This window comes from Notechis scutatus, chromosome 16 (assembly GCF_049901735.1).
Source record: "Notechis scutatus isolate UNSWTSFEM ecotype Mainland chromosome 16, rNotScu1.2, whole genome shotgun sequence".
Classification (NCBI taxonomy): domain Eukaryota; kingdom Metazoa; phylum Chordata; class Lepidosauria; order Squamata; family Elapidae; genus Notechis; species Notechis scutatus.
This window is the reverse complement of record NC_142024.1, coordinates 300,564-319,292: the sequence shown is the minus strand read 5'-3', so window position 1 is coordinate 319,292 and position 18,729 is coordinate 300,564. Positions and strand designations below refer to the sequence as shown.

General features: G+C 56.3%; 2 protein-coding genes across 2 annotated transcripts; both read left to right on the top strand.

The window, feature by feature from the left end:
- The first annotated feature begins 386 nt into the window (after positions 1–386).
- Positions 387–11,614, top strand: CCDC30 (coiled-coil domain containing 30). Its single transcript, XM_087944710.1, is given in 21 exon segments — positions 387–746; positions 1,638–1,808; positions 3,857–3,977; positions 4,288–4,484; positions 4,686–4,962; positions 5,369–5,529; positions 5,794–5,934; positions 6,611–6,795; positions 8,105–8,534; positions 8,687–8,711; positions 8,714–8,874; positions 9,077–9,213; positions 9,423–9,517; positions 9,520–9,566; positions 9,640–9,771; positions 9,860–9,991; positions 10,146–10,282; positions 10,451–10,464; positions 10,467–10,564; positions 10,742–10,809; positions 11,325–11,614. Coding segments are annotated over 21 exon segments (3,279 nt in total). The 3' UTR covers positions 11,515–11,614.
- Positions 11,615–12,211: 597 nt separating this feature from the next.
- On the top strand, positions 12,212–17,947 carry PPIH (peptidylprolyl isomerase H). The gene is made up of 10 exons (XM_026685550.2): positions 12,212–12,442; positions 12,519–12,583; positions 13,301–13,324; positions 13,852–13,896; positions 14,633–14,675; positions 15,309–15,401; positions 16,083–16,170; positions 16,551–16,591; positions 17,273–17,341; positions 17,829–17,947. Exons 1-9 carry the CDS (start codon positions 12,377–12,379, stop codon positions 17,339–17,341), a joined length of 534 nt encoding a protein of 177 aa, XP_026541335.1. The 5' UTR covers positions 12,212–12,376; the 3' UTR covers positions 17,829–17,947.
- The last annotated feature ends 782 nt before the right edge of the window (positions 17,948–18,729 follow it).

Sequence of the window (18,729 nt, the reverse complement as noted above, 5' to 3'; positions counted from 1 at the left end):
ACATGCGTGCCCTATATTCATGGCCTGTTTTGTAAACCACGGTTAAAGCAGCTGGTTTTCTTAGCGCAGTGCTATTCAGATGGGCTCTGAGCTCACTTATAATACACAGGGGCTGTGGCTGGCTCTTGTTGCTTCTTTCTTGGGGAGAAATTATCAGTAGAACATCATTTTCTCAACTGGGGTTGCTTTGAGATGTGTGGACTTCAATTACCAGCATGCTTGCTGGGGAATTCTGGGAGTTGAAATCCACACATACTTAAAAGTGGCCAAGATTAAGAAGCCCCGCTGAAGAGCATTCTAGCACAGTGGGACATCCCTGGGATGATGCTGGAGCCTGAACCTGGCTTGCCTCCTTAAGACAAGGATTGCACGGGTTGCTTTCTCCCATGTATGCGTTCAGACATTCCTTGTACCGCATTTATAAACCAGGTTTCAAAGCTTCTGTCTCTCTCCATTTTCATGTGTGGGTCATGGCGGGGTGGGCTACCTGCAGGAGAAGAGCGTCCCCTTCCTCATTTGGAGGCAAACCCCTCCCCCCCCCCAATTTGCTAAATCCCCTGGTGGGCTCAGTGCGAAAGAAATGGGAAGCGGTTTCTTTAAGGGGGCGTGGCCAGTTGCCAGGGCTCCCGACAGCGTCTCCTCACGCCTGGACCACGCGTTGCCATGGTTTCACGGCCTTCCCTGCGGGCTGCGCTCCCGCCCGGCCCGGCCGATGCCGCGCCGCCCTCATGGAGGGAGGCCGGCCGGTGAGTCAGCCTGGGGGCCAGGAGGGGCGGCGGGGCCCGAGATTCAGCCAGGCTGGAAGCGGAGGGCGCAGGGGAGGGTAGACTGCTCCTGCCCGGGGAGGCTCCACTCAAGGCGCTGCGGTTGAAGAACGTACTCGCCACCGGTCCCCCCCCTCCCCCCCGCCCAAAAAAAATACGGCTATAAATATTTATTGGCTGATTTTATTCCAGTTATATGGACTTCCACCTTGCAAGACTGGGCAAGGATATAACGGGCGCGTAGGTTCCCTCTATGTTTATGCATAGATGTATGTGTGCTATTTACACACGCACACACACACACACCCACTGGACCCCGGAATAGCTAAATTAAAAGGCAAAAATTTGCAAGGCATGCAAACATTATTTAAATTTATAAGCCACTGATATCCCTTTGCAAGTGGGATGGCTAAGTAAATAAAATAAAAACCTGTCTCCATGGGTCTGTCTGTATGTGTGCATTATATATACTATGTATATTTATATGTATATGTATATTTATATATACCCGAACAAAGCCGAATTATAAAATTATAAAATACCCGAACAAAGCCATATACTCTAGTCTTTATATAATGCTAATGCATGAATATGCAGGTGGATGGAGTTCTCAGTGCATTGGATTCCAACCTCCATGCTCCCCAGCCTTGGACAGTGCTGGCTGGGGACGATTGGGATCTGTTTGCTTAGAATTTCCTTAGATCCGATTTCTGTGGTTGCTTCCGGAGTGCCAAGCCAGAGTTGGTCCAAACCATGGCTTGTCCCGGCCATAAGCCATGTTGATGCCAAGGCTGGTTGCCCGGCTATACAGCCATGCCGGCCTCCTTGAGGGAGGGAACTGACTTGGGCTTCTGGTGCTTTTCTCTCTTCCAGCAGCTGGGGGAGGCCGAAGGAGGAGGAGACGCTGCTGCCACCACCACCACCGCCGCCCCCTCGGAGACCCAGCTAGCCCATGCGTGGCCCTGGTTTCTGCCTGGCCCGGAGGACCTGCATTCCGCCTCTGGGGCGTTGCTCCGTCAGCAGCTGGAGGAAGAGATGAGAGAGGTGGGGGGGTCCCTTGTTTCCATCCATGGGAGGGGACTTGGGAACATGCCCCAGTGGCACTCCTGAAAGTCGTGCGGTTCATTAGTAGGTGCCCCACTACAGGTGATCCTCAACTTACAGCCACCCTTGTGGCCAGAATTTCCATTAAGTGAGGAGGTGTTAAATGAGGTTTTTCCCGTTTTATAACCTTTCTTGCTGCCGTTGTTAAGTGAATCGCTGCAGTTAAATTAGTCACAGGGTGGTTAGTTGTCCCCTTATTTTTTCACCACACCGGTGCCTGGTAACAACACCCTGGTAACTGAATGGCCGCTGTATGAAGCAGTTGCTAAGCGAAAACCAGCTGTGAATCCTTTCAAGCCACCTTCAAGTTTAACCGGAGTGAACGTTTAGCTTCTAACTCAGACTTTTGGCTTCACCTCTGCCGAAGTGGACTTTTGGGGAACTGGCATGTAATTAGAACAGAATAACAGAGTTGGAAGGGACCTTGGAGGTCATCTAGTCCAATCCCCTTATACCATTTTTAGACAAAAGGCTGCCCAGCCTTTTCCTGACAGCCTGAGTGATGGAGCGCCCACCACTTCTGGAGTCAAGTCCTCCCATGGCTTGATAGTTGGAGAAGCTGGCAAGGGGTCAGCCGTGGTCAGGCGTCAGGCCATTGGGAGTGGCCGATGCCCCAGTTCGGCCTCTCGGCCTGGTCTCCGCTTGCCCTTGAAGCCTCTCCAGAGACGGACCAAACCCGGCGGTGTCTTTGTTGTCATGCATCCTGCTTTTCTTGGACCCAAGAGAGCCCATTCTTGGGGCCTTTCCTGGCCTTTCAGCGTCTCGGGTATGAAGTGTTCAGTGTCAGATGCCCGCAGGGGACCTTCCTGTGCAGAGCCCCTTGAAGGACACGGCCTCCACAGAGTGGCGCTTCCTGCCTCCTCGAGCCCGTCTGATCTGGGGGTAGGGAAGAGCTCTGGGTGGGTTTCTTCCCCCTCGGCAGCCTTCAAAGCGGCGACTGAAGACAATAAGAGCCCCAGGTTCCTTGCAGGCCACGCCAAGCATCGCTTCCCTGGCTCGGCCGATGATCCATTTCCTTTCCCGGCTGTCGTCATCTTGACGGGCGGGGGTGGGGTGGGGGTGGGAAACCAGCCCTTGCCACCTTGCTGGGCAGCCCACCACCGGGCCCCCCCTCCGCTTTGCAAAAGCTCCCTTTGCCTCCCGCTGAGAAGGAAGGGCAGGCGCACCGGCTGCCTCCGTCCTGCTTGACGATTTCGGGGTCCAGTTTGATTGTTCTTGGACTTTGGGTCAATGAAAGGGGGGTCGGTCTTGGTCGGTTGCCAATGTTTGTCTTCGGGGCTGTGAACCTGGGAAGGTGAGTTGCGTCCCTCTGCCTTGGCCCTGATCCCCCGCTGGTGTCAGGTGGTGTCATTTGGACAATGAAATCTGCAAACAGCCCCCCCCCCCCATTTCTGTGACTGAAGGCCATGAATTAGGGGGCGATTTTGTTCAGGTATGTATGCTCTGAAAGAGTCTGCCGAATTAACAGGATAACAGAGTCAGAAGGGACCTCAGAGGTCTTGTAGTCCAACCCCCTGCTCAAGCGGGAGGCCCTTCCAGGCAAAGGGCCCCCCAGCCCCCCTAGCGGGAGGCTTTCTCTTCTGGGACAGGAGATTCTGGGAGCTCTGTTGAATTCCTGGCTTTGAAATAGGTCCCCACTCCAATTGAAAATAAACCAGATTCCGACTCTGGGACTTGTCAGTCCCTGACCAACCAATGAGTCCTGGGGAGGGAGGGAGGGAGGAGGCTTGGATTTCTGGTTATGCAGATTTCTGACCCGTGGAGGAAGAACTAAAGGGGGTGGGGGGGGGGTGGCAGAGGCCCTTGAGCAGAGCCAGAGTGCCATCTGGTGACCATCGGGATCTGGAAAGTTGGGGTTTACTGTGGCTGGGGAATTCTAGGAGTCGAAGTCCACCCACCTTCAAACTGCCAAGGTTGCCAGACGGTGCCTTAACGCGTAAAAAATAAAATAGATAAAACAGCCAAACTCTGTCTCCGACCCTTTTCAGGTGCAGAATTATGTCGATCACGTCCGGGCCTTGACGGAGGCGCGGGATGCTCTGGCGGCAGAATACGAGCGGGAAAACGAAGCGCTGAGGATGAAGTTCACCCAGATGCAGTTGGAACACGGTACCCGCCCTCGGCCACTTTCCAGAATTTTCCTGGCCGGAGGGGAACTTCCTTGCAAGAGACACAACCTTTCACCCTTCCCGTTCCTGCAGACCGGATTGTAGTGCAAGTCCACAAGGTGGCGTTGAGGTGGTGATGTCACAGGGCAGGCTTCCTCGCAGGCATGGCTAGAAAGGACCCTTCCTCCACTGCTTTTCCTTCAGGGGCAAAAAGTGGCAGACAATTTCCCCCCCTCTGAAGAGGGAAGGGCAAGGGAGGAGGTGCCCTGGCCCTGGGCTAAGATAGGGCTCTACCTTGTGCTTCTCCCCAGAGTCCCAGCATAAGGAGGTGGCCGAGTTGCTGGCGCTGGAGGGCTTGGCCAGCATCGTCCACAGCAGCCCCAGCGAGCAGGTTGCCTACTTGCTGGTGGAGAGAAGCTCTTTGCTGGAGCGGATGGAGGCTCTGGAGCAGGAGCTGGGGACCCCCCACTGCCTGGGGAGACCCTGCGTGGCTTCCCTACAAGTGCAGGTCTTTTCTGTTCTGGGGGGGGGGGTGCACCAAGAGGAGGGAGGGCTTTAAGTGAATTGAATCCCTGTCCTTGTTCGTTGCGCTGGGAGAGAGTTCGGGTCTCCAGTCTGGCCACTTGCTGGTCTTCTCACAGAATTCCAGAGTCACCAGAACCTCTTTCTTTCTTTTTTTTTTTTAAGTCTCTTTTGCTTTTCCCTGAAGGATGAATGGCATCTCTTTCATCCGAGGATAAAGGAGGGATTTCACCAGCTACAGCAATCCCTGCACCACATCGAAGGGATGGTGAGCAAAGGGAAAAAGAAAAGAAATGGTGAGGAAAACGTGAAAGAAAAAGGCCCTGATCCGGTCTGGGAAGAGGCCAAGCGAGGCTTGGATGGAGCCCCAGAGAGGCTTCGGAGCGCCCAAGATGGGATCCCAGTGCTGGAGGAGGATCTGGACGTGGCAGAGGGAGAGCGAGGGAAGCTGCGTGGCCCGGTTGGTAGGTCTCTCTTGGGCTTCCTTCCTTTTTCACTCTTGGCTTTCTCGCTTCCTTGGAAGGCGACTGGGCTGGGGAATTCTGGGAGCTGAAGTCAGGTCTACAGTTCCCCACCCTTCCCTTGTCAGTGGGGGCAGCTCTGAAATCTCTTTGGCCAGGAGCCGAGAACTGGCCAGGATCGCTGGGCAAGGAGGAAGAGAGGGCCGAGCAGCCCGTTGAGCCCTTGGCAAAACCTTCACTCCCCAGAGAACCCTTCTCGGCCCTGGACCCTGATTCCGGCAGTAAGCAGAGAGGCCCGGCTGGCAGGGGAACATGGGGGGCGGAATCCTCACCGCTTCAAGCTGGCGAGGAGGCTGAGAGGCCCCAGACTGAGCCCGGCCTCCCCAAGCGACCTTCTGATTCCCTCTAGCTGCGTCCGAGCTGTGGAAGGCCAGAGAGCAGAACCTGCCGACAGATAGACTGCCGCTGCACGACCGGCTTTGCTTTCGAGAGGCAGAGAGATGGGCCCCTCCGGGGGGCTTGTCAGCCAGCAGAGAGGCAGCCAGTGACCTGGGAGGCAGCTTTAAGCACGTGGGTCACATCCCCCAATGGACGCCTCCCGTTTGGATCCTCCCAGCAGCCCTTGGAGGGGAGCCCCGGGGTGGGCTGGCCTGAAGGGAGGGGTCCTTGAGGGGGCCGCGGGGGTCTCTGAGCCCGGCCGCTTTCTTGCAGACGTTTCAGGACCCGGCTGGGCTCCACCACTGCAGGTGCTGGGGGGGCCTGTTCCCCACCAATCCCTGTTGTGTCCGAACGACTCCCTTCTCGTTCCATGTTCCCCTCCACCCCTGGAACCAGCAGGAGCTGCGCAGCTCCAAGGCTGAGCTTCTCCGCCTCTACGGGGAGCTGCAGGTGCTGCAGGGGGCCACAGAAGAGCGGGGGTCTCTGCACCTGGCTCACGGGAAGCTGCTGCAGGAGAACGGGCGGCTTGAGGCCAAGGTGAGGGGACGCGGCTGTTGGGTCAGGCTGGCCTCCCCTGACTCTGCTGGCCAGGCGGTCGCAGGAGGGCATCGCCTGACACCCCCCCCCACACACACACCCCAGGACACTTGTGGCCGTCGTAAGTATGAGTCAGTTGCCAAGAGCCTGGATGTTGATCGTGTGGCTGCAGCGGCTATGCGGGAAACGGCCATGTCCCTTTTTTCAGTGCTGTTGTAACTTCAAATGGTCACTAAGTGAAAGGTTTTAAGTCGTAAAGTAGTAATCCATCCTCGCCCTACTCCCAGCCACCAGATTCTATGAAAGGCTGGCCAGAAGGAGGAATCTGTGCAGGATGAATGCAAACATTTTAGGGCTCATTTTGGAGTGCAGGGCTCCCTCCCCTGGGGTGCAAAAATGATGTAAAATGGTCATGACTCCCTTAGGGACAGATGTTGTGGTCGTAAGTTGAGAACCACCTGTACATTCAACCCAAGACAAACATTCTGCTTTTTTCCCGTGTAAACACAGGCGACAGATAGATATAATTCAGTTCAACACGCTCTCTGTTTGCTTAAATCTAAATTTAATACATTTAATAAATAAATGTATTTAAAGAATTATTAGCTTAATGACTTATTTATTAAATACATTTATTTAATTCGTTTAATCCATCCCCTAAAAATGAAACCCACAGGTCTTGGAGCTCTCCCACGAGTGCGAGCGCCTGAACCAGCGTCTCCTGAGAGAGAGGGAGGAGGAGGAGGAGGAGGAGGGGGGAGTTTTGGCAAGCAGACTCTCCTGCCCCGAATTTCCAGCCAGGGTGAAGATTTGTGAAGAAGATCAGATGCCGGACCAGGGAGCAGATGGACAGCCAGTCTGGTAATTTGGACCCTCGACAGCCAGTTGTTTTTAGATTGGGACCTTGGAGGACTTTAAAAGGAATTGATGTATGTTTGCAGTGAAGATTCCAAGGGCGAAATCGAAGGAAATAAACGTCCAGGTCTCAGGACGGGGCTGGTCCAACCTGGGCAACTTTTAAGACTTGGGGACCGGCCGGCTGGGGAATTCTGGGAGTTGAAGTCCACAAGCCTTAGGAACTTCATTCATTCACCCCTGTTTAGCTTAAAAATAGAATTTTTATCAGAGTTTTTTATCTGCCCCGTACCCGAAAAGGCTCCCCGATGTCAGATATCGGAGGGTGGCCTGATCTTACCTGTGCACAGAGTCTGAAAGGCACGACAAGGAAGGAGGGAAGGAGGAGGAAAGACCCCCAGGCACCACCTTCACAGCTGAGAAAGGATCCAGGAAGCAGCCGGGTCTTTCTGGTCCTCCAAAGCGGTTCAGCCACAGCTGCCGGGGGGGTCAGGGGGAGCAGGGCTGGGGGTTCTCTGAGGGCAACTAAGGCCCCCCTGCCCTCTTTCTGTGAGCTTCTGAAGTGTGAGGTGGGGAGGGGGACCCTGCCCCTTTCTGATGTCACCCACTGACATCGCCTCTGGCCTGGAGGGTCCAGGAGGCGCCACTCACCCCAAGCAGCAGGGCTGCTGCAGGCACCCCTCTTCCTCCACCCTCACAAAAGAGACCCCCAGAACCAGGATCCAGGCATGGGCTGCTCCAAGAGCTCGGGCTCACTGGGGTGGGGGTGGGAGAAGAGCCTGGGTTTCTGGGGGAGGGGATGTAGCACCCCTCCCCCTTCCTCTGCCTGCAAAGTCTCTCCTGCCACCAAGATGAAGGCAGCATCGCCCACCAAAGGGGTTCACCCACCTGAGCCCATGGTATGCCCTCCCATTCACTCTCGGCCACAATTAAAACAAAATTTCAGTATAAAAAGACTGAAACGATGCCCTCCCTCTGCAGTCCGTCCGTCCGTCCGTCCGTCCAAGGAGCCCCTGGATGGGCTCCATCCCACCCTGGGATGCCCAGGCCTGCTGGCAAAACCAGATCTTGTGAGAGGGTGTCGAAACGGGCTGGTCTAACCTTCCACAGGGAGGGAGCCACCATGGGGGAGGCCCCTCCCTAAGAGAGGGGACCCATCGCCTCCCCTGTCCCCGGGGAGGGCTTTCTAGATAACCTGGTCCCCAGGGTCAGGGCCAGGGCAGGGTGGCCGGAAGGAGCCCCCACAACCCACTTCCTGGCGTGATGCCCTCTTTCTCCCCCGGCCCTCTGACCGGCAGCCTCCCTTTGTCCGAAGCCAGCAGGATGGCAGAGCTGGAGAAGCCGGTCCAAGCCAAGCAGGGAGAGGAGGGACCCTTCCTGGAGGGGAGATCCTGGCCGTGAAGCGTCAGCTGAGCGCCCGCCGAGAGAGCACGGAGCTGCGGCCCAGCCCTACCCGCCCCGCCCTGCCCTGGGACGCGCCGGTGGGGACACGGAGCAGGTGCGGAAGGGGGGCCACCCCGTGGGGAGAGGGGGAGCCCCCCCCCACCCTTTCCTCATCACCTCCCCTCTGCACGCAGGGATCCCCCCACAAAGGAGCCCCGCAGCCGCCGCAGGAAGAGCCCCCGGGGCTGCTTTGGGCCCCCCGACAGGCCCCGAGCTCCATCAAGAAGCAGCTGAGGCTGGAGCAGGAGAGGACTCTGGAACTCAGGCTCCAGAATCTGCAGCTGCAGCAGGAAAACATGAAGGTGGGCGGGGGCGGGGGACACACCCGGGGTGTGTGTGTGTGTGCCTGTGGTCCCTCATCAGGAGAAGCCCCTGAGCCTGCCCAGGGTTCAGTCGGGGTGGGGACGGGTGGGGGCTCCCGGCTGGGACCCCATGGGCGCCCCTTCCTTTCCAGGGGCAGGCCGAGCTGAGGCAGGCCCAGGGAAGCTGCTGGAGGCCTCCAGGGCCTGTGGGGCGCTGGCCTCGCAGGGGGAGCTCAGCCAGCAGCAGGCCAAGGAACTCGAGCTGCAGCTGCTCCGGCTGTCCCAGGCCGCCAAGCAGCAGAGCCGCCTGCGGGAGCAGCTGACCCAGGCCGAGAAAAGGGTCAGTGGCCCCAGCGCCCCGCGGTCTTTCAACGGACGGTCGTAAGTCGAGGATCCCCTGCACCGCCGGGGAGGTTCCTCCTCCTCCTCCTCCTCCTCAAGGGGGCCGCACCGCTGCAAAAGGAGAGCAGCCAACTGGGGTGTGTTTTTGGGGGGGCTGGAGGGGGCCTCTCCCCTAAAGTCCCTGCTTCGGCCCTTCCCAGGTGGAGGAGTTGGAGCGGAGGCTGCAGGAGAGCCGGCAGCTCTCGGAGTCCCAGGCCGCCCTGGGCAGGAGGCAGCTGGAGGAGGAGGCCAAGGAGGCCGAAGCCCGGCGGTCTCTGCAGGAGGAGCAGAAGATGCGGTAGGAGGAGCAGACCCCCTTCCCCCTCAGCCGGGGTTCCTTTATGGGGGGGTAGGGTTTGGGGTCCACCTGGGAAAAGAGCCGAGAGAGGGGCCGGAGGGCGGGAGGAGGGAGACCCGATGGATGGACGGATGGAAAGGAAGCAAGAAAGCAAGCGTGCGAGCTGTGGTCCGGGTGCTTCCCCTTACTAGACCCGCCCCCCCTTGCAGGGAGCTCCTGGAGCAGCAGCGGAGGCTCTGGCGGGAGAAGGAGGCCCAGCTGCTCCAGGCCCTGGCTGACCGGCAGGCCCAGGTCCAGCAGCAGGAGGGAAGCTGCAGGCCCTGGAGGACGAGAGGCGGGTCCTCGCCAAGGAGGTCAGTGGCCCTGGCAGGCGGAGGGAGGCCCCCGGAACCCCGGCTGAGCCCTCGTCCCCCCCTCTCCCTGCAGCAGCTGCACTGCCAGGGCCAGAGCCAGAGGCTCTCGGAGCAGCTCTCCGCCCTGCAGCGGGAGAAGGAGGCCCTGTGTGAGGAGCAGAGGCAGGTCCTGAGGCAGGTGGACCTCTCCCTCAGGTGAGCCTCCGCTTGCCCAGGGGGGGGGGTGGGTGGCTGCTTCCCCCAGGGCCAATCCCCTAAGTTCCCCCCTCACCTTGCCTGCCCAGGAAACAGAGCGGCGGCGCCTGCGGCACAAAGCCCGGCTGCGGCAGGCGAAGGAGAGGCTGCTCAGCGAGGTGAAGCTGCGTGACTCTCGCATCCGGCACCTGGAGAGCGAGGTCCGGCTGTGCAAGAGCCAGGCCGAAAAGGTAGAGCCGGCCCCTCCTGGAGGGCCCCCACCAGCCCAGGTGGGCTGCCTTGAGCCTCACCTACCGGAGCCGCCCCCCGCCTCAACCCCCTCCAGGGGAGCCCCTCTCAGCAGGGGGCCTGACGAGCCCAGCGGGGTGCGCCTTTTGCACCCAGGACCAGCTGCTGATCCGGCGGGTGACGAGCGAGAACGAGAGCCTCTTGCGAGAGAAGCGGAAGAGCCTGGAGCAGCTGCACAGCCTGGAGGAGGCCAAGCAGAGCCACGGCCGGGCACTCTGCACCCTCCAGAGCAGGTGGGAGAGGCCCCCTCCTCCCTCCTTCCCCCAGGGGACCCGGGGGTGGGCGGCCCCTGCTCTGGGGGGCCCAGGAGGGAAGGAAAGGGGGAGGGAGGGAGGGAGGGAGGGAGGGAGGGGAGTTTTGTGCGGGGGGCCACCCTGAGCAGCTTCCCCTCGTCCCCCCAGAGTGCAGCTTCTGGAGGGGAGAACAGGCAGCTGCAGGACCGGGCCCTCCAGCTGAGCCTGCAGGTGGGCATCCTGGAACGGGCCCTGCGCACCATCCACGTCCACAGCCTGGAGGTAAGCCTCCCCCTCCCCCCGCACGCAGGGGCCAGGCTGGCAGCCCCTCTCCCCGGCCAAGCAGGTGGGTGGGTGGGGCGCAGCCAGGAGGAGGGATGGCGGCCTGCGCCTGCCGGGAGAGCCGGAGCAGGTGTGGCCGAGGGTGCCTGGTTGACTCTTGTGCTCGTCTCTCCCCAGGAGCTGAAGAGCCTCGGCTTCCCCGACTGCCCACTGCAGAGGAAGCTCCTGCCCTTCCCCAGCCTCAGGTACAGCCCCAGGCGGCTGGGCCTGTGAAGGGGCAGGAGGCAGCGATGACGCCAGGCGCTCCCTTCCCCCGCAGCAGCAGCAGCAGCAGCCGCAGCAGCCAGGGTGGCATCGCCGGCCCTCCTTGGACCCCCCCCCAGCCTCACTTCCCCCCCTGGAGACCCCTGTCCTTGCAGGCTCCTCCTGCCTGTGGGCCACGAGGCAGGGAGGCAGAGAAATAAAAGCAGAAGAGTCCTAAAGTCGGACATGGGGGAGAGTGAATCCTTGCGGAGGGCGGCCGAAGGGGAGCTGGCGCTCTGGGGGGGCAAACGGAAGGGCCTCTGCGAGGGCCCAAAGCGGGTCACTTGGGCCGCGGCTCTCCAAGGGGACCCAGCAAGTGAAGCGGAGCCTCCCTGTCGTGGAGCAGTCTACCCCCTTCGAAGAGCAGCAGCTGGCACCGCCTCGGGGCCTCCCTTCACAGCTGCCCCTAGCGCCTCTGAAGCCGAGAGGAAGCTGAAGTCCCCCCTTTGCCTTTCAGCTTCTCGGTCACCCGGCTCTTGGACCCCAGCAGCCTCCGCCAAGCCATCAAGGATGGGCCGCCGGCGGAGCCCGGTCAAAAAGCCCTGCTCTCCCCCCTGGCCTTCCAGACCCCCAGGATCGGCTGCGTGGACGTCCCCAGGAACCTGCCCGACTTCCGCGAGGACGAGCCCGGCCACCCCGTCGGCTGAAGGGCCCCGAAGCCTCTTCTCTGTCCTCGGCTGGGCTTCTCTCCTCTGCCCCAGGGAGCCCTCTGCGACGGAGGGGCTTCTTGGGAGAAAGAAGGGCGGAGGAGGGGGAATGTCAAATGTATTTTTAAACAATTATTTGTTTCTACAACTGTGGCCCTCCGAGTCCAGTTTGTGTCCTGGAGGGATTGAAAGGGAGGGAGGGAGGGAGGGAATGGAAGGAAAGAAGGAAGGAAGGAAGGAAAGGAGGGAGGGATGGAGGGAAGGAAGGAAGGAAAGAAAGGGGAAAGTGGAAGGGAGGGAGGAAGAAGGAAGAAAAGGGAGAGGGAGGAAAGAGGGAAAGAAGGGAGGGAGGGACAGAAAGGAAGGAAAGGAGGGCAGATGGAGGAAAGAAGGAAGAAAGGGAGTGGGGAGGGAGGGAAAGAAGGAAGAAAGGAGAGGGAAAGAGGGAAAGAAGGGAGGGAGGGACAGGAAGGAAGGAAAGGAGGGCAGGATGGAGGGAAGGAAGGAAGGAAAGAAAGGGGTGGGATGGTGGGAAGGAAGAAAAGGGAGGGAGGGAGGAAGAAGGGAAGGAAGGAAGGAAGATGTCCAGAGACCCATCTGTTCTTGAGTGAAGCTTAAAGCATAATCCTTATTGGGAAATCGTGGCCATCAACGTCTTTTTTTAACTATTTGGAAATAAAATTTTGCAAAAGGAAAAATTCTGCACCATGTCCGCGGGGCCCAGCCGAACGAGCAGGTGCATTGACTTCAGGCTATAAATCGACACTCTCGCTGAAGGAGCTGCGCATGCGCTCCAGCGAAGCGGCACTTCGTGGGGAGGTCTTCGGCGCGCCTTTCCGCTTCCGGGTCGGAGGGGGTCGCCATGGCGGTGCTGGCTTCCAACCCCAACAACCCCGTGGTCTTCTTCGATGTCACCATCGGCGGGCAGGTAGGTCTCGGGCGAAGGGAGCGGGGCCGGGAGGGAGAACCAGGCTTCGGCCGCTGACGCCTCTGTCCCTCCGTAGGAGGTGGGCCGCATGAAGGTGGAGCTCTTCGCCGACGTGGTGCCCAAGACGGCCGAGAACTTCAGGTGAGGAAGCCGGCGGGAAGACGGGTGCCATAGAGAAGGGAGGCCAGAGCGGCAGATCCTAGAGCGCCGCTGCTTTGACAGGTGGCTGGGGATGATAGGTGCAGGGCGATAAAGACAAAGCTCCCAGCGGAAAGGGATCCACAAGCCCTGCCCTGGTGGTGGAGGGAGCAGCCCTCACTCTGCTCCTAGATGTCCCTTTCCTGTGGAACTCCCCACCACTTAGTTGCCCATTGTCTTGATGACACAGACAGGTAGTCCTTGACTTACCACCTTTCGTTTAATGACCGTTCAGTTACTGAAAAAAGCGGCAGGACGCTGCCTTTCAGGGTTGCAGCACCCCCGCAGTCGCATGATCAAAATCCAGGCGCTCGGCCAGGGGTTCTTGTTTATGATGGCCGCAGCATCCTGGGGTCCCATGATCCCCTTTTGTGACCTTCTGGCAAGCAAAGTCAAGGGGAGGGGAAGGCAGGTTCAATGGATGTGCGGTTCAGTGAAACAACCGCAGTGCTTCATTTGACAACTGCGACAAGGAAGGTCATAAAGTGGGGGCAAAGTTCACTTGGCAACAAATTTTGGGCTCAGTTATGACCATAAAATGGAGGACTCCCCGTATAGGAAGCCCAATTCCTTCTCTTCCCGATTGTAACTCCCTCCCAACAATCAGCCTCTCTGCGTCCTCGTTGAACCTGCAGCCTTTTCTTTGTCTTCTCTTTCCAGGCAATTTTGCACAGGTGAATTCAGGTAGGTGGATTCTGTTGATCTTTCAACCCCCCAAAAATAAAAATGATTTGATCAAGCTGGAAGACTGGCAGCACAGCCTAACAATGCCTAACTTTATATTTTATACTTTGGGTATTTGTTTAGCCAAGTGTGGTTAGATACACGAGGAATTAGTGTCTCCGGCACAAAAGCACTCAGTGTTCTTGCGAAACAACACAATAGAATTATAATAACAACATGATAGTATACAGCCAATAAAAGGTGGAAGGAAAACATAATAAAAGGGGTAAATAAAAATCATAATAGGCTTGTGAAGGGAATTGCTGGCCCTCTCTGTCATTTTGTCCTTGGACCACACTTCTGTCCGAGCAGATCAGCCAATTTTAAAGAGCTCAACTGGTGATTGACACTGTGATTTCAGAAGAAAACAATGAGGAATGACAGGTGGTGAGTTGGGGTGTGTTGTCTCTTTGGACCCAGAGAAATCCCGGTCACCGGCTATTGTGGTACCTGCCAATTTCTGACTCTGCTTTTTTTTTCTCTTGCAGGAAAGACGGTGTTCCCATCGGTTACAAAGGCAGCACTTTTCACAGGTACGTTAGCTTTTGGGCTCCGGAAAGCTAGTTTTTTCACACACACACCCCAGGCCCCCACATCTGGGGCTGAAGGAGATGGTGCTTTAAATGAATTTGAATTACTTTCTAAACCTGTCAGCCACCCCATCTAGTGTGGCCTTTAAGCTAAGGTGTGCAGTATTTGAAACCGAGTCCCATCCAGAATTGCTTCAACGGGCATATTCACTTATCAGTGTTTAACGGAGGAGTCGTGCTCGGTTACGCAGGACTGGAACTACAATTCCCAGAATCGCCCAATCGGTGGGGTTCCTGAGCACTAGGATCTCTAGGCCTTTCATAAAGGAATCTGTTTTAGAGGCGACAAGAATCAATTCAGCATCCCCGTTGAGTTGCTCACCATTTCGGCGGCTTTCGTGCTCATTGCTGGGCGATGGAGATGGTCCTTTGAGGGCAACTCGTATGATTAATTTCTAATCCTTCATACGGCACATTAAAAATGCAAGAAGCCCACCAGTTCCCACTAATGAATGAAACTTGGGAGGAGTCCTTTAAACCCTGGATTTGTTTCTCTGCATGGCTGTAATGCCTCCCAGGTCCCTTCCCGCTTGGTTATTCCGTTATGCCGAGGTGCTTCACTTCAGTGGAAAAGAATCCTGTTCCAGAGTTTTACAACCTGTTTCTGAACTTCCCAAGCTGGTGTTTTAGGCGTCGCTGTTGGATACCTCGGCCTCATATTTCTCTCTTCCTTTTCAAGGGTCATAAAGGACTTCATGATCCAAGGGGGTGATTTTGTAAACGTAGGTACTTCAAAGCTCTTTGAAGGGAAAGTGGGCATTTGACTTGGAACTGGAGCTTTGCAACTTGAATGTGAATTTGCCAAATTTATGCAGATGAGATTGGAAGTTATGCCAAGGAACTGGATGTGCATGCCTAAAAACCCCGAGCTAAATTTATCGAGAAAACTTAAAATGTTCAGACTAAGCCTTTGCTGGGAGGAAGTGGTTGCTCTAAACTTCTCCTTTCCTTGATTCTGTTTAACTTCCACATTGCGGAAGGGAAGACAGTTGCAAAGTGAACTCCATCCCCCGAGGTTTCCTGGCAAGATGCTGGGGCTCCCTCTCAAAAGCTTGCAGGGAGGGAAATGCCTTCTGGGGTGGGGTGGGGGAAGCCAATTTGTAATGCAGGATATTAAAGGAAGGAGGGGTTTGCAGGTGTCCTTGCGAATTGTATCGGTATAGTTAGAATGTCTTTTTTTTAAAAAAAAAAAATTGGTCATTAGAGCAGGCTTATTCCAGCTAAGCAGTTTTATATCTGTTTGCCAAGGGAACTGCCCCATGGTTCATGCGTCCTTCCTCCCCTCTTCCCCTTCTTCCTTCCCTTCTCCTCCTTTCTTCATCATCCTTTCCTCCCTCCGTCTTTTCTCTCAATAGGGAGATGGCACCGGAGTGGCCAGCATCTATCGGGGACCCTTTGCAGATGAGAACTTTAAACTGAAACACTCGGCACCTGGCTTGCTCTCCATGGTAAATACAGATGCGTATCGGGGAGGGCATGCTTAGGAGAGCTCAGTGGGACAGCCACCAGGGTGGGCGATCAAATCTAGGAATATATTTCTGCCTTCCTCCCCTCCGTGATAGATTTGGGGCGGAGGGGGTTCCCTCCTGTGGGCTTGACACTTTCCCATCAACAAAAGGAGCTGCAGCCAGGAGGCCCCTTCAAGACCAGGCCCTCCCCCCAGCTGTGTACCAGGAAAAGCGGGGATCCAGAGCATTTCCCTTCCTCTTGGGCTAGCCCCAAAGTTGAGGGTGACTGAGTTTCCTGATTTTTCATCTGCACTGGTGCCTGGGAGGAAAGGGTTGACCCCAGACCCTTTCTCTCTCCTCCCCGTAACCCACTTGGATCACGCTGCTAGGTTGCTATTTATAGGAGCTGCTGCTCCAGCCTTGCTCAGTTTTGGCAGACAAGCAGGGGCTACTTCAGAAGGGCTGGAGGGGGGGTGGGTCCAGCAGGAAGACCACCACCCCTTTTCAATGCCCAGGTCCTGCATAGAACCCAATGCAGTGTTGAATTGGAGACCCTCCAAATGAAGACACTTTTGAACTCTCTCCCTGCAATGGCCAGGGAGGGCCGCGTTTGATCGGTGACCGGGCCAGGGTTGACCACAGATCATTCTCCTCGCCTGCCCCTTCCCCCTTTCTCTGCAGGCCAATAGCGGTCCCAGCACCAACGGCTGCCAGTTCTTCATCACCTGCTCCAAGTGCGACTGGCTGGATGGGAAACACGTGGTTTTCGGTGAGTAACCGCCAGCTGGCTGGTGGCCAGGGAGCCCTGGTGTACCCTACCACCCCCTTAGCTCGGGTGTGCTATCCTGATCCTTACCCCCACCCGAAATTCGTGGCAAATCTGCCCTGGAAAATTTCCGTTTTCTGCACTTCCCAAAATGCTTGCTCTGGGTCTCCCACCCCACCTTGCTGCCTCAGGACCCGCAACAGGTTAAGGGAACAGCATGGGGAGTTCTGGGACTCGGAGCCCACAAGTCTTAAAATCCCCCCCCCCCCCCGCCTCTCTGCTTCCTTCTCATTCTCCCCTTCAGAGGTTAAAGAGCACCCCTGCAAGGCTCTTCCTTGGCTAAGGAAGTCAGAAATGCTTGTTCTTTTCTTCTCCCCTGGCAGGTAAAATAATTGACGGGCTTCTAGTCATGAGGAAAATTGAGGTAAGCCGTGCTTGTCTCTGGTTTTGGGATGAAACTCTGCCATCCAAGAAACCACAGAAAAACGAGGCGGTTTCGCTTTCTAGAGGAAACATTATTTTAATTTGCTGTTCCAGCCCGAGGGTTCTCAGACTCTCCTATCCTGCCCTTCGGGGTTCAAATCCTGCCCAGGCAGCTTAGGAGAGCAACAGGTGGTGTGGAGCCCCTGGTGGTGTCACCTGGCAGCCTTCCTTTCTGCTGGCTGTTTTTGCCCAAGAAAGCGACAGAACCTGAATGTCGGGCCCTGGGTGCTCTCCGAGCCTGGTGGTTTTTCTTGCAGACGTTTCATGGCCAACTAGGGAACATCATCAGTGCTAGAAGGGGTGGGGGTTGCAGAGAGGGGGAGGACTGTCGGGTCCTTGATGCTGTCTTGTTTTCTTGAGGACATTTCATTACCAAACTAAGTAACATGACCAGTGCTAGTAAGGAATGGGATTTGCTCTCGTTTATTTAGTTGGGTCCTGAAGCTTCTGCAAGAAAACCACACAGCTTAGAGGGCACCAAAGACTCCACGGTTCAACCCCAAGCTAGAAATATTCTCTTTTATAAGTACCAAATCTACCCAGGTAACGGCTATCTGGGCCAGGTTGCTGCTGCTTTTTCTCCTTTCTGGACAGCTGCTCACCTGCTTTGTGCTTCTTGCAGAACGTGCCCACCGGGCCCAATAACAAACCGAAACTTCCTGTGATGATCGCTCAGTGTGGAGAGATGTAGGTAGGTCTTTCTGCAACCAAGTAGCCTCTAAAATGCTCCCTGGGAAGGGGAGGGGATCCCTGAGCAAGATGGGAGGATCTACGCCTGGGATGGCCAATCTTGGCGACTTTAAGGCCTGTGGACCTCAACTCCCAGAATTCCCCAGCCAGCATGGTTGTTTTCTTACAGACGTTTCACGACCCAACTAGGTAACATCATCAGTGCTAATGGCTGGCTGGGGAATTCTGGGAACTCAAGTCTGCAGGTCTTGAACTTACAAGAGTATGCAAGCTTCCTTGTTGTCTAGCCTGGCACAAAGTTCTTACTCTCTAGAAGGCAGGAGACAGTGATGGAAGCTGCTCTGTGCCTGAGACCCTCCTTGTCTGCATCGGGTGTCACTTAAAGGGGAGGCCGCCAATGCCAGCCCTGCCCCAGACTCTGCATAGGCTTCAAATCTGGAGAAAATTTAGCACTGGTAACTCATTGTTCACCTCTTTCCTGATTCCAGATTGATTTTTTTCTTCTTCTGGGGATGCCAAGCAGTTCCTGACCGCTTATCCTTCCCCCCATATTCCATGTGTCTGTTTCCCCTTCCCTCCCTTTGTAAATAAAAAGATTTTCGTACAACGTCTGTCCGTCATCATGCCTCCAGGGAGGGTCACCCAGCTCTGAGGTCCTGGAAATGGGGAGGACATTTTGCAGGAAGGTGGGGATGGGAGTGGCCATTCAGGCCCTGATCTTTATACCTTTTTTCTCTCACCCTTCCCTTCCTTCTTTTCACTCCTGGGCCTGCCAGTTCTGGCCCTGGTTTCCAGTGACTCCCACGAAGCAAGTAACCACTGTGAGCCACGGGCAGCATCTCTCACTAAAGGCTGCAGGGCAGGAAGATTGTAACTGAGTCAGCCTCGTTGCCAAATTCCTAACATAGGGGTTGTTCCACCCCCCCTTCCCCTCCCACGGAGGGCCAGTTTGTCCTCCTCTTCCAGCAGGCAGCCCTTGGAGATTGACAGGTGCCTATTAGGGGCTCCTGGAAAAGGCGGCATGGGAGGGGGAACACTTTGCCCCCCCCCGGCCATCTGCTTTTGAAAGCGGCAGGACCAAGCAAATAGAAACGCAGCCCGTTTGCCCAGGAACCTGGGCAAAGTTGCTTGACCCGGAGCCTGGGCAAAGTTTATTTTTATTTATTTATTTATTTATTTGATTTGCCAATTGTTTACAAGATAATAAGTATAAGTGTATACATAGTTGTGAATACATGAAATGGGTACATATAAGAAAAATAAAAGAAGAATAAGAGAAACAATAGGACAGGGACGGTAGGCACGTTGGTGCGCTTATGCACGCCCCCTACAGACCTCTTAGGAAAGGGGTGAGGTCAATAGTAGACAGTCTAAGGTTAAAGTTTTTGG

Coding starts and splice junctions, on each gene's coding strand:
- PPIH (XM_026685550.2), top strand. CDS start 12,377: ATGGCGGTGCTGGCTTCCAACCCCAACAACCCCGTGGTCTTCTTCGAT. Junction 12,584..13,300: donor AAGACGGCCGAGAACTTCAG/GTGAGGAAGCCG, acceptor TTCTCTTTCCAG/GCAATTTTGCACAGGTGAAT. Junction 13,897..14,632: donor AAAGGCAGCACTTTTCACAG/GTACGTTAGCTT, acceptor TTCCTTTTCAAG/GGTCATAAAGGACTTCATGA.